The 18,124-nt window shown below is 44.3% G+C and overlaps 1 protein-coding gene across 1 annotated transcript; it reads left to right on the top strand.

Annotated features, from left to right (window-relative positions):
- The first annotated feature begins 1,062 nt into the window (after nt 1-1,062).
- On the top strand, nt 1,063-16,738 carry Gp2 (glycoprotein 2). Its single transcript, XM_023704395.1, has 11 exons — nt 1,063-1,110; nt 2,335-2,462; nt 5,769-6,209; nt 7,012-7,122; nt 7,857-8,068; nt 8,514-8,662; nt 9,960-10,205; nt 11,383-11,545; nt 11,803-11,887; nt 13,045-13,089; nt 15,677-16,738. Exons 2-11 carry the CDS (start codon nt 2,372-2,374, stop codon nt 15,733-15,735), a joined length of 1,602 nt encoding a protein of 533 aa, XP_023560163.1. The 5' UTR covers nt 1,063-1,110; nt 2,335-2,371; the 3' UTR covers nt 15,736-16,738.
- Nucleotides 16,739-18,124: the final 1,386 nt, after the last annotated feature.

Raw genomic sequence — 18,124 nt, 5'->3', positions numbered from 1 at the left:
TTGCTGTATTTAGGACAGGGTCTTCAGGGTCTTGCTGTGTACATTGGACTCATAGTGATTCTCCTGTTTTCAGCCTCCCAAATGCTGGCATTACAGGCTCGTGCCACCACGCCCAGTCTCAATCACCCTTTCAGTGCACCCTGGGGGTGAGGCTGGCACAGCAGGCCAGGAATCAGACCTGGCCACTGAGCTCTACCTAAGCAGGAGCTTTAGTCCACTGAGCTATCAGGCCAGCCCCCGACTCTTTTATTAACCTCATGATTTCCATCATGCCATGCAAGCCTGGTACAAGCCTGGAGCATAAAGATCCGAGATCCTCTCCAGCCTCTTCCCTGTTCTGTGCTTTCCCATCTCGCGAGTAGTTCACACAGAGTGGGCCAGGGAAGATGCAGTACTAGTGCTGACTCTGTCCAGAAGCCTGATGTGTGTTCTTTTCTCTTCTGAGTCACCCTTGACAAATTGTCCATTGCAGGCCACCTCAGCATTAAATCTCTGAAGTTGAGTAGACTGTAGGGCTCAGGGTTTGGAAATACCCCCCTCCTTATTTTGTCCCCTGCTCTCATGGGCTTCAAAATGCTTGAAGCAGAAGTGTTTCAAAGTAATTAGCTAGGAGCACAAGGTACATTGGAAATCCATTGTGCAAACAAGCACCTGTTTTGATTTCTCTCCACTTTCCTTTGGGTATTAAACTTCCTTCTCACTAATGTTTGGTTTCTGGTAATAAATATGGCACAAGCCTCATGGGTTTATTTTAAGGATTAAATGTGAGAAATAATGGTTGCAAAGAGCTTGACAGTGCTCAGGGTAGTCAGCATTCAGGACAAATTGCAATTGTTTATAGAGAATTATTTGTATAAAGGAAATACTTGTTTATATTGTGGGAGAAAGGGCCAAGGGACTTTTTTTTTTTTTTACCATCTCTTACGGGAAATCATTTATCTTACCTACACCCAAGGCTGATGTGTGCCTGGGAAACTAGTGGCCGGTCTTACCTAAGCACCAATCCTGGACAGCCACATGGGTGGGAGATAGCCATAAAAAACACAGTCCACAGCAGGCTGCATTTCCATAGTCAGCTGGAGGAGGAGGGTTCTGGGTTCTCGCCCTGAGGTAAGTCCTGCTCTGCGGCCCAGCAAGCTTTTCTTGAATCTTGGGAAATTCACTCTCTTGACCCACTGCAAGTTCTAGGGTTGTTTGTTTTCGGGAACTTTCAGAATTCTAGCAAAAAACCCTGGGCCTTAGCCATTGTCAAATGCTCTTGCAATTTAGGCCCAGAGCAACCATAATTCCATCCACTGGCTGTCTGTGCCAAGCCTGCAGATGGCCCCTGCAAGCCTTCCCACCAGAAAGACAGTTGTCCATCTGGGGCCAAAAGTCCCACAATCACAGACCCATGCTCCCGACCCTGCCCCCTCGGGGTGTATCCATGACATCCCTTCTAGAAACAAACTATGCAGTGGAAGTCTCTCAGAGGATGCGAGCAGTCATCCTGAGAGCTGCTTTCTCAAGGAGTTTCCCAGAAGAGGACACTTTCCAGAAGAGTGTTATTTGAGTGTTTGCAGGCTTTTCAAACTCTTTTCTACCTACCCGCTTATTTATTTATTTATTTATTTATTTTTACATCTTTACTAAGCAGCTCTTGTGTGCCAGATCCTGTGCTAAGATCAAGGAGCACAAGGCTCAGTGTGATGTGGTTTCACCCTTACGGAAAGCTACAAGTGTAGAGGACCTTTTGGGAGCTCTTAGCAGGTCCTGCCACATAAAACAGAGGCAAGAAGTCACTACTTTGGTCTGCAGGCATTCACCAGTTCTCTACCTGTTCTCCTCCATCGATCTCTAGGCAGCTTTCACTTCAACTTGAACCGTGCCCATCCTGAGACCCCTCTAGGACATTCTGCAAGGCTGGCAGCTCTTGACCTTCTATCGACTTCATCTCCTTGTTAAGTTCCCTACTCCTATAATCCCACCCCATTTCTGCAAGTCACATCTGCTTTGCAACTATTTAGTACTTTGTGAAGGAAGCCACAGTTCTGTTTCTGAGAGCCTGACCATCAGCAAGCTGTTTAACTTCCAGTATGGTGCTTGCACATGGGAGAGATTTATTTCATATTGCCTGGATTTGTGTCTCCTGAATCTCAGATGCTTCATCTATAATAGAGGTCAATAACAACACCTGGCCTGTAGGATGGCTTGGAACCTTAGATGAGAGAAAGTATAGATGGAGCTTAGTGCAAATGGTGCCATACCGCAGGTGTGAACTGCTGTGGCCTCCTGTCTTGTCCCTGCGCGCAAAGTCTTCTCCCTCAACCTTACTTGGGCCTTCCTCTCCTGCAGCTGCATGGACAGTGTGCACACCACGGAGTGAACACACATGCCTCACCTTGCCGGAAGGATGGGGGCCTCTGATCTCCCATGGCTGACCTTGGCCTCTTGCATTCTGGTCTTGGCATTGACTGTACAAGGTGAGTACTCTGTTCACCCGGCATCACAGGTGGCTGGCAGGACCCGGGCAGTGAGCAGGGCAGTTCAGAAACAGCAGTTTGGGTCAGTGTTAAGAACAGATAGGTCTAAACCAAAGACTCAGAGTTGGTAGTCAAAGGGAAGATGATAAAAGGGAATCAAGTCACAGTGCTGCAGAGCTAAACAGGTAAGTTGCCTGGAAGGCAAGAGAGAGCCAGTCAGAAAAACTACCCGTGCCTCTGTCTGGGATGATCAGAAATCTGGGAAGGGGAAAATGACAAAATAAATCATCCATCATGCTGTGCTGGCAGTTTCTTCCTGTTATCACTTTGCTCATCTGCTAGACTTTTTGATGTCTCTGGGCTCTTCTAATAGGACTATTTCTGATTACTGATCTTCCTTTTATTTCTGAAAGGATTTCAGGAGGTGTGAAGTATGATAAGTAGAGATGTAAGGAAGGGAGGAAGGATAAAGCCAGCTGCTGGCCAGGCCTGCCTGCTTCACACCTGGCAGATGTTGAGCTCTCCGGAGACCCATCAGCATCTCATCTCCATACGAATCAGGCAACCGAACTACTTGTAGGAGGGGTCTCAGGTTCCCACAACAGAGAAGGCTTTGACAGAGAACTCAGCTCAGGATCTCTGATGGGAAAATACAGGGCACGCAGGAAATGATCCAAGAATAACAAATGCAGTGGTTTCTTTCCTTAAAACAAATACATGACTGAGAAAAGCTTGACTATCTCTTCTTTTAAGAAGCCCCTCTAACAGAAATCATAAGAATGAAAAACAACAGCATTTTAAGGAATATACTAATTTGTTTCATTCATACTTCTAGTTTTTCTTTGTTCATTGAAAAAGTGTTTTCTCCTTCTATTTGTTAGTTTCTTGTTTTGTAAGAGTTTTTTTTCTTTGCCTATGACTTACACTCAGCAGAACCTTTCAACCGTTCTTTCAAGATCCTGATACACAATATGTTAACTATTATTATTCTTTAATATGTATGAAATTTTGTTTTATTTTTTCATAGACATAGAATAGTGGTTTTTGTATTTTCTTTACTAATATAAATATTTGTTGTGTTATATTAAAATTAAAAAGGAAAAAAAGAGAATGCAAAAAAGTATGAGTCCATGTCTGTCCTGTCATGCGTTCATGTGCTAATCAGAGTACTCTGCAGAACAAAAACAAAAGCCAAGTGTGTGGGAAATACTTCCAAGAATCAGAAACTGAGATCCTACCTTATTAAAAAAAATCTTTGCAATTTTATTTAGTAAAAGTCAGTTGACATTTTGGCTTAGTCTTACAAGAACGTTTAAGAGACCGTTTGTAGAACAGGGCTCCTCTTAACGCTCACTGCTGTCCGCTGGCCTTTCTCAGGTCTTGGGGCTCGGTGGGTGGTGCTCCTGAGCACGACTGAGCCTTATGCTTGGCCTGCCGGGCTGCCTGAGTGAATCTCACAGTTCTCGGAACTTGCAGCACTCCCCCCCCCCCCCCCCGTGCTCGCAGTATGTTTGCCAGGTATTTGATGAGGTGCTATATTTGTGAAAAAATATGTAACTCAAAAATACTATTGGTATTAAATTCCAGATCCCACTGTGTAGTGAAACTTGCAGGGTTGTTGTAGTTTGGGAGTCATCTTCTGATTTCACTGTTGGCAGTTCTTAATCATCGCATGAATCGTCAATATTCAATGCCAGAAGTCCATGTGAACTTTAGGTCAAGTGGCAGCAATTGCCTGTTTGAAGATGACATAAAAAAAATAATTAGGGTAGGGTTTTGAGTACCCTAAAGGGAAACTCTCCCATTTACTAATTTACCTTGTTTAGGAGTCACCATGTTTTCTTCAATGTTAGTGATCAAGATAATTTAATGTGGCCATCTTATATACATTAGGGATGTGTAATTATGGATTTTTGCTTAAAGGCTTTTGCTGTTGTGGAAATGTTCTTTTCAATGTATTTATTTATTTATTTATTTGGTACAGGGTCCCACTACACAGCTTGGACTCACAGTGGTTCTCTTGTGTCAGCCTCTGCAGCACTGGGATTACAGGCGTGCACCACCATTCCTGGACTCTGGCTGGCTCAGCCTGCCCTGGGGGGTGCTGGGGTTGGAACTGTAGTCCTTGTACTTGCCTAGGCTTACTAAACAGGCACTTTAATCCACTGAGTTATCTTGCCCATCCTCGAAACTTTTATAGGTAAAGAGATGCAACTGAGACCATACTCATAAGTTAAATAAATCAGATTCACTTGTGTAAACATCATATTATCTCCCTGGCATGAAAAATTAGAAGAGTAAATAAGGTCTAATAGATATTGTGAAATGGCAAAAAATTATTTAAAAGGAAAAGGTACTAGGATGGGAAAAGGGAAAAGGAAGGAAGAAAAAGGAGAAAAATGAAAGTTATACTATTAATATCTCTCAGTTCATAGAAAAGGAAGCTTTGCGTTAATATCGATTGAGAAGTATTTTTGGCCCATGTCTTTTACTCTCAGTAACTACTTTTAAAGTAACAATATGCATTGTATTAACTATTATTACTCTCCTTTTATCTTGCCATGAAATTTTGTTTTACCTTTTTTTTTCATGTATTTGGTACAGGGTCTCACTAAGCAGCTCAGACTTGTAGTAATCCTCCTGTTGTCAGTCTCCCCAGCACTGGGATTATGGGTGTGCTCCACCATGCCCAGTTTTGTTGGTCAGCTCAGGGTGCCCAGGGGTGGGGCCAGTACAACATGTGGTGCTGGGGATCAAACCCTGGTCCCTGTGCTTGCCTAAGCAGGTACTTAGTCCACTGAGCTATCTCACCAGTCCCTTTTTTTCTTCTCTATAATTGTTTTGTTAAAAGAAAGAATAAAGGAAACAAAAAACTGTACAGTTTTAGGAATACCTTGGTGGTATGATGGACTCCCAATTTCATCATTTGTGGGGCTGATGTTGGCACTATGACACATTTCATTTTTACTTTTTTCATTTTGAATATTTCAGGTTCCTTTCCAGTGAGTCTGCAATTATGATTCTGAGAAAAACAAATATTGTGTGGCAAGCCCTACAAGAAAACTCTCTGTAACTCTGGGTGGGACAGGACAGTAGCCCAAATGCCCTTAAAGTACCACCCTAAGTTCTCTCTGATTATTCTGACCCCAAAGTAATGATGTTTGAGTGTCATTTATAGAGTGTGTATTTTTTTTGCCTCACCAGGGATCCTTAGCACATGGAAAGGGGGAGTGTAAGGAGGGAATTAAAATCCGGTCGACTCTGAAGTTGCTTAGCAATACCAAGCATGTTCTGTCCATTTCCCAGGTTACACAAACACCACAGAGGCCAGTCCCTATGGGCAAGATCTGGTCTGTGGAAACCCTGGAACCCCAGAAGCTGAGATCTGTTTTGATCCCTGCCAGAATCACACCATTCTGGATGATCCCTCCCGAAGCACAGAGAACACAGAAGGTGTCAAGATGTGTGACAAAAACTTGAGCGGCTGGTACCGCTTTGTGGGTGAAGGAGGAGAGAGGATGTCTGAGAGTTGCGTCCCAGTGTACCGATGCCAGACAGATGCCCCCATGTGGTTGAATGGAGTCCACCCCCTTCTGGGTGAGGGCATTGTCCAGCGCACTGCTTGTGCCCACTGGAGTGGAAGTTGCTGTTTCTGGAGCACCAACGTGCTGGTGAAGGCCTGCCAGGGTGGGTACCACGTGTACAGGCTGGAATCCACCCCGACGTGCACGCTGAGATACTGCACAGGTGAGCAGTGCCTGCATGCTGGGCAACTGATGGGAGGCCTGGGGCTCCCAGGGAGAGGAGAGCTGGTTAACAGGAGACCAGGCAGCTGCAGCAGCTTCCACTCAGCTCCTGCCAACACTCACCCAACAGGAGAGTATCCTACAGGTACCAGCCCTTCCAACATTTTGCATCAAGCCAGAAATTATGATTCAAGAGTAAAATCTCCTGATTTGTGCAAACAGCATATCAAGAACTCAGACTCGTTCAGATTTTGTTTTCATTGGAGCACTTCAATTTATCTCTCAGAGCCTCAGATTTTTGATCTGAGAAACTGGATAATAGCAAAGTAATAGCCAAACCGTAGCATTCTCAACTCATTACTGCTATCCTAATCACATTAAGTGTGTCAACACGTAACCATTCCTCCCAGTAGTTCCATTAAGTGCTCAGTTACCTGGACGAGGGGTCTGGTACCCTAGTACTATGTACCTCTCCCCGTATCACAGAGCTGCCATTGGAACCCAAGCTTGCTAGTCAGGCATCCATGGGCTCGGCTACCATGCTGCACTGTCTCACAGTGTCACCATGAGGAACAAGTGAGCCAACACATGGAAAGCAGCCGTGCCTTCCTGGCCAGTAGGAAGTGGTTTGATGGCAGTTTCAGCTGCCCAACCATACAACTGGATTGAGGATCAGGAACTTTACAAATCTCACATTGTTAACAAGACTCAAGTGTGCTGCTGGAATGAGAGGCTGGACTTGGGGGCCTCAGATCTACCCTGCACTGCATCCTTATCCTTTTGTACTGTTCTTCATCTCCTAGATCCATCTACCACGCAGAACAGGTGTGAGAATGCCTGCCGTCCTGAGGAAGAGTGTCGTGTTGAAGATGGAGTCTGGGGCTGTTTCTGCAGACAGAACCTCACTGGCTCTGGTGAGCAGCTCCTGGGGTCGGTGGTTGCTGTGCTGGGTGGGCAGGGAAGGAGGAGGGAGCTTGGGAGGGCCAGGAAAAGGTGTGAGTCAGAGTCGGGGGTGTGGAGTGAAGTAGCAGGGAAACTCTGGGGTCTGCTGTATCTTTGTTTTATGGTGAAGGGATCTGTAAGGGTGAGAGGCCAGGGCTGGATGAAATTTCAGGACTATAAGCTCAAGAACTGGTTCTAGCACGGGCAAACTTGACCTAGAAGGAACAACGGTATTGAAGACAAGAACTCTAGATGTGTGGGAGTTACACAAATGCCTAGAGTCTCCATGTTTGGGAAAAGGGCAGAGTCCTGGGCAGAACTTGGATAGTAGGTGCTCAAGAAATATCTGTGGAATGAACAAACGAATGAATGAATGAACAAATGAATGAAAAAATGAATGAATGAATCCTGTGGCTCTGAATCTGGTCAGGCGTGCTGGTTTTACAAAGTAGAGTGTATCTAGCTTTGATGCTAGTTTGGAATGCAGAATCATTTTACTTCTTCAAAGATCCTAATTCCTAAGGGCAACTCAGCCAAGCCTGCACAAAGGATGCTTGGAAATCTCAGACCAGAAGGCTTTTGCCAGACTGAGTGTGAATGCCATCTGGGTCCCAGGATCCTTCTAGGCTCCTCGTGAGCATGGTGACTTTTGCTCACAGCTTTTGGATCTCTGTCCACTAGACTAAGCTCCCTCTTGGCTTTACAGATATTCAAAATTTGCAGCCTCAGTTGGACTGTGGGGCCAGTGAGATCAAGGTGAAGATGGACAAGTGTTTGCTGGGAAGCCTGGGTTTTGGGGAGGAGGTGTTGGCCTACCTGAATGATCACAACTGTAGCAGCATCTTGGAAAGAGAGGATGGCAACTGGATATCTGTGACCAGCCCTGTCCAGGCTAATGCCTGTGGGAACATTCTGGAGGTAAATTGGTTTACTCAGACTGATGTGACCCATTTTATTAACTATGAGATTTTGGGCAAGTCACTTAGCCTTTCTGAGCTCTCTAGGTTATGTGAGGTCATACATCTTGGTCCACATAAAGAGCTTAGAACACTTGAACTTAGTCAATATTAGTGGCAATTATGATTGCTTTAAGTAAGGATGGCCTGGAACAGGTACACTCAGCTTCATTCATGTTGGTTCTGATGCTCCTCAGCACTAGCAGTCTAGGCTCCTCATTCCCCCTTCACATAAAGTGTCAGCGTCACAAGAAAAGGAGGAAGCCGGCCCTTTACTTTCTTGAGGTCAGAGGGCAGGGTAGCTACATGGCTGATAAGACTGACTTTGGAATCAGATGGATCTGAGATAAAGATAGACCTATACATATCCGTGTAAATGTACATGTAATTTCATTTTTATCCCAAAGAAAAATGGAACCCATGCCACCTACAAAAACACACTCTCTTTGGCCAATGATTTCATCATCAGAGATCTGCTCATTAACATCAATTTCCAGTGTGCCTACCCCCTGGACATGAAGGTCAGCCTCGAGACTGCACTTCACCCCATTATAAGGTATGGCATTGACTCTTGCCCTTTGACCCATAACCTTGACTTTTGAAACACTCACTCTGGTATAGTTTATTATGTAAATGCAATTCTAGCAACACTTTTTAGGAATTTGCATTCATTCAATCATTCATTCCACAAATATTTGTTGATTATATTTTAAAGAATATTCAACAATATTAAAGATTATTATTACAAAGCAATGCTGCAGCAGGAAAGTAGTGCTTGTAAATATGCCCAGGAATCATAATCTTGGAAAAAAACATTCTCCTGTGGAAGAAAGGCACTGAACAGATAATTATAGCAACAATTTCTTGCAAATGAGATAAATGCAATGTAGGAGAATCATGGGGTGGTTTGCGAACAGGAAATGGGGGACTGGACCTAATCTTGGTGGGTGAGACCGTAGAGAGGAAGACTTTACTGCTGATTTGAGATTTAAACTGAGATTGCCTTTGTTTGGATACACAGTGCCTCCATCCATACCAAAGCAATTTCTATGGGATTCTGCCTAGGCAGGACTCTTGTCTGTTTTATTCATTGATGTAATTCATTACCCAGAAAGGGGCCCTGTTAAATCATTTTTTTTTCTATATTTCTAGATTTGCTGTGGAATTTTCTGAGCTGTTAGCAGTTCAGAAATCCAAAGTGCCTGTCCCATCCTTTATAATTTCCTAGGTTCAGAGTAGAAAAATCACAAGGATTAGAAATTTTTAAGTTCAGTGGTTTTCAGGCTATCTTGAATTAGGACCTGTGGTTTATACAGAATCAAAATGAAGTCTGAGGGTGTAGTTCACTGGTAAAGCACTGGGTTAGCACATGCGAGGCCCTGAATTTGATCTCTAGCAGCGCACACATTCTACCTGCACATTTTTCTGTTAAAATGGTATTTTACTGAAGATGGCGAGCAGAGGGATAAAACTGAGGCTAAAAATTGTGAACCCACAGAACTGCTCCCAGATCCTATGCTGTAGGTAATAAGATGGCAGTGTACACTAACTCTAATTTCTTAAGTGAGTGATAGATGGTGAATTAAGGAGTAGAGATTAGTGCGTACAAGAAATAAGGTTAGAGTAGGGAGGAGCCATGCAAATTCTGGAGACAAACTTGTTTGTGTGTGCCTAGAAGCTGGTTTAGTGCCTAGAAGCTAGTAAACATTCCACTTAAATGAGTGGTTGAATGGTTTATTCACAGGTCTAAGATGTGCTTTGTATCTACAATCTTATACAAGGACATGGATTGATTTATACTGCTCTTTCTAGTCAAAACTTAAGTGTTTCTGCTGTGATTTTTCCTACCTCAGTTCCCTGAACATCAGCCTGGGCGGAGAGGGTGAATTCACAGTGAGGATGGCCCTCTTCCAAGACCAAAGCTACAGAAGTCCTTATGAAGGGGATGTAGTCGTGCTGTCGGTGGAGTCCACACTCTATGTGGGTGCCATTTTGGAGAAAGGAGACACCTCTCGGTTTAACCTGTTGTTGAGGAATTGCTATGCCACCCCCTCTGAACACAGGGATGACCCTGTGAAATACTTCATCATCAGAAACAGGTATCAGGTGACTCTGGGATGCTTTTGTGGGGCTTAACAAAGTTTGAGAGAGAATTCATCTCATCCATATTTGGTGGTTGTGCACATTGACTTGCCTTTTAGGGAAAAATTCAGTATTCCATATTGTTACCTTATCCTCTGACCCAGGAATCTGACTCCTGATATTTTAGTATAAAGTATTAAAACAAAATAGATGGACAGAATAAAGGAGTGACAATTATTTTCCATTCTTTTTAGTGTTGGCAATAGGTCATTGTTCAAAAGAGGATAAATTAAGTAATGACATTGGTCAACGTGAAAATGACATGACAAATATTATAGGACAAAGTATCATTCAGTAGCATTAAATGACAAAAACAAAGGAAAATGAATCACTGTAGATTATGATTCAAAGCATAGTAATAGTATTTGGTGATATTTATCTTTGAGCCTAGCTATATGCCAAGCTTTGTGCTGAGCAATGTATACAGTGTCTCATTAAGAGTCCCTTCCACTCCACAAGATGAATATTATTGTTTCCATTTTTCCATAAAAACACTGAAACTGGAGCTGGGGAGATAGCTCAGCAGTCTAAGCACCTGCCTGGAAAGCTCAAGGACCTGAGTTCAGTCGCTGGTACCACAGGCCATGCCAGAGCCAGAAACCTGGGTGTGCTGTGCTGGCCACCAGAATTGAGTGTGGTGGGGCACGCCTGTAATCCCAGTGCTGGGGAGACTGAGACAGGAGGATTACTATGAGTCTGAGCTGCATAGTGAGACCCTGTAACAAATAAACAAACAATCAAATAAAGATTTAAAAAAAGAGCCCTGAGGCCACTCAGAATACAGTTCAGTGCACAAGCACCTGCCTGGCAAGTATAAGGTCCTGATTTCAGTTCTTGGTACCAAAACACACACACACACACACACACACACACACACACACACACACACTCCAGATTATTGAGACTCAATGAAGTTAAGTAAACTGCCTAGGATCACTTAGCTAGAAATTGGACTGTGCTGGATGTAAAATCAGTCTTTCTCATTCCAGAGACTGTGTTCCAAGTAATTTACTGCATATGAACTTAAGGAAGAGATAGAGGAATACAAAGTCTGTGATGCCACTTTGGAGGAGCTGGGGGTGGGCTGTGTAACTCTCTCAATTTCTCCATGGCTGGCCTTTTTCCCCCTTCCAGCTGCCCGAATCAACATGATTCCACTATCTCTGTGGAGGAGAATGGGGTGTCTGCAGAGAGCCGGTTCTCAGTACAAATGTTCATGTTTGCTGGAAATTATGACCTAGTTTACCTGCATTGTGAGGTTCATCTCTGTGATTCCCACAGTGAACAGTGCCAACCTGTGAGTGTCTTTTTGAACTGGACAATGCAGAGTCTGGCATGAAGCCTGGCAACTGACAGCCTCCCCTATGTGTCTACTGGGAAACTGGGTAGATGGATGGATGGATGGATGGATGGATGGATGGATGGATGGATGGGTGTGTGGATGGATGGATGGGTGTGTGGATGGATGGATGGGTGGATGGATGGATGGATGGATAAAGGTAGATCAGTTGCACTTAAATTCTGTTATATAGTAACAGTTCTTTGTCCTCACAGTCTTGCTCAAGAAATCAACTCCGCAGTGATGTATCAGCCCTTGACCTGGCCCAGGTTCTTGATTTGGGACCCATCACTAGGAGAGGTAAGTGGCCGAGTCTTCATGAGAAGGTCGGTTGGCCAAGGGCTGACAGTTAACACAGATGCCCAGGATAACCAGCGCCAACTGCTAGGGACTTTCTGCCTCCTCCATCCAGTCTCCAATGTGACTCTATGTCTCTCCCTGACATGGAATGGCATTGCCATGTGTGGTGGGGCCTCCTCTGTACTGGAGTCCTGGCTTAGCTCCCAAATTCAGCCATTTGCTTAATCTTTTCATGACTGTGTCTGCTTTACAAGTAAGAAAATAAGGCTAACAGAGATACAGGGACTCTCTAAGGTAACTCTACCCATGAGTGGCAGCAGTTAGGATTGAACCCAGCCCAATCTGATTCCAAAGCATGTGGCCATTTTCTTATTCCAACTGCTTAAGGTCCCTATACCTCAGTCCTTTTTAGGTGAAGTCTAAGTCCTAACTCCTACTTAAGTGTACAGTGTCCTGAGGTGTGATATAAGGATGCTTTCTGGCTGCTGCTCAAATTTCCACCCATCATACATACGGGTTCACAGTACTGTAGTGATTTTTATTCCCACCAGAATGGAGGAGTGAACAAGCCCCCCCCCCCAAAATAAAGCAATGTTTTGCCATAAAGAAATTATGATGTAGTAATATTAATAATTATCATCATAGTAATACTTTCTTTATGTCTGGTACTCTGCTATACACCTCCATACGAATTAACACTCTGAGTGCCCACAACAGCCCCAGGAGATAAACACCACTGCCACTCCCACTTTATGGATGAGCAGATGGAGGTTGCCTCAGGGTCCAGACTTGCTCTGAGTTGGCCTACCTCTTTATGGATCCTTCAGTTTGAAGCCTCACATACGGTTCAAATCCTAGCTTTGCTCTTAATGGGTGAGGTCAGCTTGGCAAGTCACATCACTTGTCATTGCTGAGTCTCAGTCTTCTCACTGTCAAGTGGGGATGAAGATGCTTCTCTCGCAAGTCTGATAGGAAGGTGAAGTTTAAGCTCTGTGCGATGCTTTTAGAAAAGTACCTCCCAGCTAATGATAGATGCTTCCACCTTGAAGATGGTCCATGGCTTTGGGGCCAGGCCCAGGAGGGTTCTGCAGCATCCACAGTACCCTAGTTACAAGAGCATGACTGAGGATGCCCTCACCTTCTCTCCTTGTCCATAGGAGCCCAGGCTCTTGGCGTCATGAGCGGAGCTCCTAGTATTGCAGGTACGTTGCTTCCTTTTGCCTTTCCCACAACTATCCAACTCCCTCTCCTTCCCCTTTTCAATCCTGTGCACATTGATTCAGCTTCTATGCACTAGGCCCTGTGCTGAGAATGGTGGACACAGAGAATAAATCAAACCCAAGACTCACTCTGAAGTGTAGCAAAGGAGATAGTCATTTAAAAACAAATACTCATCAAGTCTCCCAGTGAGCCAGGCATTATACTAGGTACTGAAGACGCAATAGTGAGCCTCGGGGGTAGGACAGACCACGTACTGGTCCTCCCAGAGCTTATATCCCAGAGTGGGATATAGACAATAAGAAATAAACAAAAAGCCATTTGGAAGTAAAAGATCATGTGATAATACATTGCCAGTATGAATAATAATACCTTATATCAAATAGATGCTCCTCTCTCCCACACAGAAATGAAATCTAGAGCCTGAAAACCTAAGGCTGTGTGTGCGGCAGCACCAAACAGTCATCAGTGATCCAGGCTCCCTCCTGTTTACCCCTTCACCTTTTTTAAACTGTGGCCATCACCGCCATGGTACAAGATGGCAGCTAGAACCCCACCCTTCGTGCCTGGATATTAGGATGGAGGGAACATGGAAGAAGAGTGTTAAGGGGAATCCTGGGAAGCTGGCACCGTCTTAGACTTCCACTTTCATTTCTTTGGCCGGTGCTTAGCCATCCATATGTCCACACCTGGTTGCAAAGGAAGCTGGGAAATGCTATCTTTTTCTGGGTGGCCACAGGCCTAGCCAGTGTTTGATGCTTTTATTATTAAGGTAGGAAAGAAACAGGAATATAAGGATAGATAAGATTCATAATAACCATCAAAGGAAGTAGTATTTAACTAAATGAAAGAAAGAGGACAGAGGGACAAGGGGAATTGAGCCCCAGGTGGAGGGAACTACTGTTCATCACACAGTTAATGCTGGCACAGGAGAAATAAACAACAAACAAGTAGATAGCAGGAAGGAGCATGACCAGTGGGCTGTATTGGGAACTGTCAGGAAAGACTTTCCTCAGGCAGTAACGTCTGAATGGGGCTTTGCTGAATGGCTTGGAGTTAAACAGCACACAAATAGAAGGAAAATATTTTGGATAAAGTAGAGAGCATATAGTTAAGATTTTGCTATTCTCCAAAATGACCTGTATTAGAGAAGTGAAGAGTTTTTTCCATCCTTCATCCCCAACTAGGGTAGAATCACCTTGAAGTTGGGACATCAGGTCATCTTCATTTTCATCTGTCCTTCTAGTTAGCCACAGTGTGGTTTCCCTACAAAGCCTCCCGAATTTCTAGGGTGGGCTGAAATTAGGGTCTTCTGGAAGAGGAGGAAATCGATACGCTGCTGTGATAACAGAGCACCACAAGAGGGCCCTTGTTTTCCTAGTCCGCTATTTCCCGGTCATTTCTGATTTTACAATTAATTAAGCATAAAGGCTTCATCATTATAATTCGGTTTGATACAACAATTATAGGTTTCTGGAAGCTTGGCTTTTCCTCTCCCCACTTGTAGGATGTTTTGGCAAGTATCTTTGAACTCTGGAGGAAGGGGAGAGTCTGTACTTCGGTAGTGCTTTGGGACTGGGGCCTTGCGTCTCCTACGCCCTGGAATAGGCCACCATCACCCCAGATCTCTGCCCTTCCGTAGCATAAGTAGGTGGTGATGTGCCAAATCGATGTGATCATGGCTCTCCCAGATCTAAAAGTCTAATCTTTCAAACCATTGCTTGTGTATGGTTTACCATGTGCTATACTTTGATCTAAATGCTTGAAAAAAAAGTGGGCCACTGCAGCCTTACAAAAATCCTATGAGGTGCTGTTAATATTTCTGCTTTGCATACAGGAAAACTTAAGCACAGAAAGATTTTATTTCTGGCCTGAAACTTCCCAGATCACTGTAGACCTGAAACTGTAAGATAATTATTCAGGACTCAGAGGCAGTGCTTTTTAGCTCCTGTGTCTTGCTACCTCTTCAGTATAAGTCATTCCAGCTGCTGTGACAAATGATCCCAAATCCTCTGTGCTTTTACCCAACCGTGTAATTTCTCCCCCGATCATGAAAGGGTACTGTTCTGTTACTAGATGTCACTAGAAACTCAGGCTCCCATTGCTTCTGGTAACTTCTGGAAACTCCACTAATCCACTATCCCTTGTGAGGCCTATCTTGAGTTCTGTGCACTTGGTCCCAGGTAATGAATGAGAAGGCATAAGGAATTATATTAGAGGTTTTCAGGACCAGGCTACAAATGGCATAGATAACTTCCATCCAGATTTGATTAGCCAATTTCAGCCATGTGATTCCAGCTGCCTCAGTCTTCCCTTCTGTATCTTTAATTTCTGAAGAAAATTAAAATGGTGCTGCAGGCCTATGGGGAGAGAGAGAGAGAGAGAGAGAGAGAGAGAGAGAGAGAGAGAGAGAGAGAGAGTGTTAATGGGTGCTTAGATAGCCTGGTCTCTACTACATGATTTTCAGGGATTATAACCAGACCAGATGAAGCAAATGACAAGGAAGACAGCTAGTGTTTGTTACTAAATCCCACAGTCCAAAACATGACTGTCATGTCGTTTGTGTTTCAGGGTTCCTGGTGGCCTGGCCCATGCTCCTCCTGCCTGTCCTCCTGGAGTGGCTGTTCTAAAAGCACAGATGGGTGTCTGGCCTTGAAGTTTGGGTTCTTCACCCCAGCAGTCCCTCCCATCATGAGGGAAGAGCTTGCTCCTTCTTTAGTACTCCACACCTTTGTATTCCATTTTTCCTCATGGTGGGGTTCTGTCAGCTTGTCCTGGATGGCTTTTTCATTTTCTGATTCACTAGTAGGAGCTTGAAAGCAAACGTGCTGAGTGCCTCTGTGGCACTGCTCTTCAACAGAAGGCCGTGTTGATAACTGCAGGCAAGAGGCTTCCAGTGGGCTCACAGAAGAGGCCCATGAGCCCTCCCCAAGCACTGCCTACCTCAATGTGGATGTATTGAATGGGCCAATCCTTACATTCCCTTTGCCTCCTCTGGTGTGTTTCCTTCCTGGTCTCAACAGTCGGTGTGGGCACAGGGGGGTACTTTGGGAGATTCTCACAGGGAAGGTGAGTCCTGTTGCTCCTTTGTCCCCCACTCCACCATAATGACTCAGGTCTAGATGTTGGAGGAACTGATTGACTTTGAGGCAGAGGCCTGTGAATTCCAGAAAATAACTCTTATAGAGTGTTGCACACTTGCTGTGGAGGGGAAAGGAGGGAACCTCAGCAGAAAAATCAGAAAATACACTGATTCTGTTGTGAGACCACAGCAGCAAAAAATTGGAGATAGGCAAGAGTCCCTCCCAAATAGCTGTAGCAAAGAACTTTTAAAGATTCCATCAGGAAAGCCTCCCTTTCCCACATTATACATTATATCTCTCCAAGCTGACCTCAGGCAAGTGTCAGGAGCCAGGGCAGGACCCATATATCTGCTGGGGGGAGAATTTGTCATTTCCTACTTTGCCAGAGAGGGTCTGGTTGCAAGAAATAGAAACCCACTGAAACTCAGGCAAAAGAGGAGTTAATTCTAAGCATGTAAGATAAAAAAATCCAAGGGAAATAAATACATCCTGGCTGCCTCAGCACTGGCAATGGGGCCAGGAAAACCACAGGACACCAAAGTTTGTCTGATTTTTCCACCTGTCACTCTTCTTGAGGTTGCGTAGTTTGTTGTACCTGCTGGTTTTTGTGTCATCTTTTTCCCTCCCATTTCAGCTCTTCCTGTTCATCCATTCCTTGATTGAAAGAGACATTCCACATCTATTCCCAAATTAGGGACGAGCTGAGGTGGACTAACACCTTTCTTTCCCAATCCAGATTGACCCACAAGGCTCTAAGTTCATTGCTGGGGTCAGATTACTTCCTCTGAGCCAAAGACCCGAGGCCTGGTTTGTGGGACCAGCTGAGCCAAATACAGTGCAAGGGCTGACATGACAGAGCGAGTCACAACTTGGACATCCCACAAAGCCCCTGGGATATTGGCTTCCTTCAGAAGGGGGTTCCCCTTTCCAAGTGAGTTAGATGAGTCATACCTTCTACATTCCCAGGGAAACAGAGTGGAAGGAGAAGGCATGAAAGAGAAATCAGGAGGGTCCCATCATTCCTGCCTGCTAAGATTCTGCTGCTTTCTTCTGTAGAATAAAATGGGTTGGGCTAAAAGAAGGTTGTCAAACATTTTAAACACAGACCCCTTCCTTTACATATAATTCTATATGGACATCCAACACATAAAAGTCAAAAGTAAATAGAGTCTACCTAATGTCAGGTACAGGGCTTAGTTTTTCCAGTCTTCCATTCCTCAGACCTCCAAACAACTCCACAATAATTACAGTGACAGGGGCTTGGAACTTCTTGGGACATATGAGCTTGGATATCATTTCCATAATAAAGTGCATAGGAGTCCACATAAGTATAGCTAACCCTGCCTATCTGTCTGTCTGTCTGTCTGTCTGTCTGTCTGTCTGTCTGTCTATCTATCTATCTATCTATCTATCTATCTATCTATCTATCATGCATGTATTCATGCATCTTTACATCCATCCACCCACAATCTATGTATCTATGTATCTATGTATCCATCCATCCATCCATCCATCCATCCATCCATCCATCCATCCGCCCACCCACACATCTATCTGACTATCACTAAAGCCCTCTCTATCACATAGTTATCCAGTTAACACATTTGCCCACCTCTGGGGAAAATACTGTCTGAGTAACAATCTCTAGCTAACCAGTCCTGGTCATTCATTCAGTCAACACCAATTTGCTGGGCCACTGCTACATTCTAGGTCCAGGGGCCCAGGTATGATAATGAATAATACACAACCCATTCTCTTAAAAGGATCACAATCCCAGTGGAACATACAAAGAGACTCACAGACAGACTGCACTCAAACATATAAATTTGCTGACCCTCAGACCCAGGTCCTTGTGTGCATCAATAATTCCAACCACACTAACAAACATTAACAGACACATATACCAAGCTCATAGGCTTAAGAGCACATGAACACA

Source organism: Octodon degus, unplaced genomic scaffold, assembly GCF_000260255.1.
Source record: "Octodon degus isolate 3935 unplaced genomic scaffold, OctDeg1.0 scaffold00195, whole genome shotgun sequence".
In the NCBI taxonomy this organism is placed as follows: Eukaryota; Metazoa; Chordata; class Mammalia; order Rodentia; family Octodontidae; genus Octodon; species Octodon degus.
The sequence above is the reverse complement of the archived record's forward strand: the minus strand, read 5'-3'. Positions and strand labels throughout refer to the sequence as shown.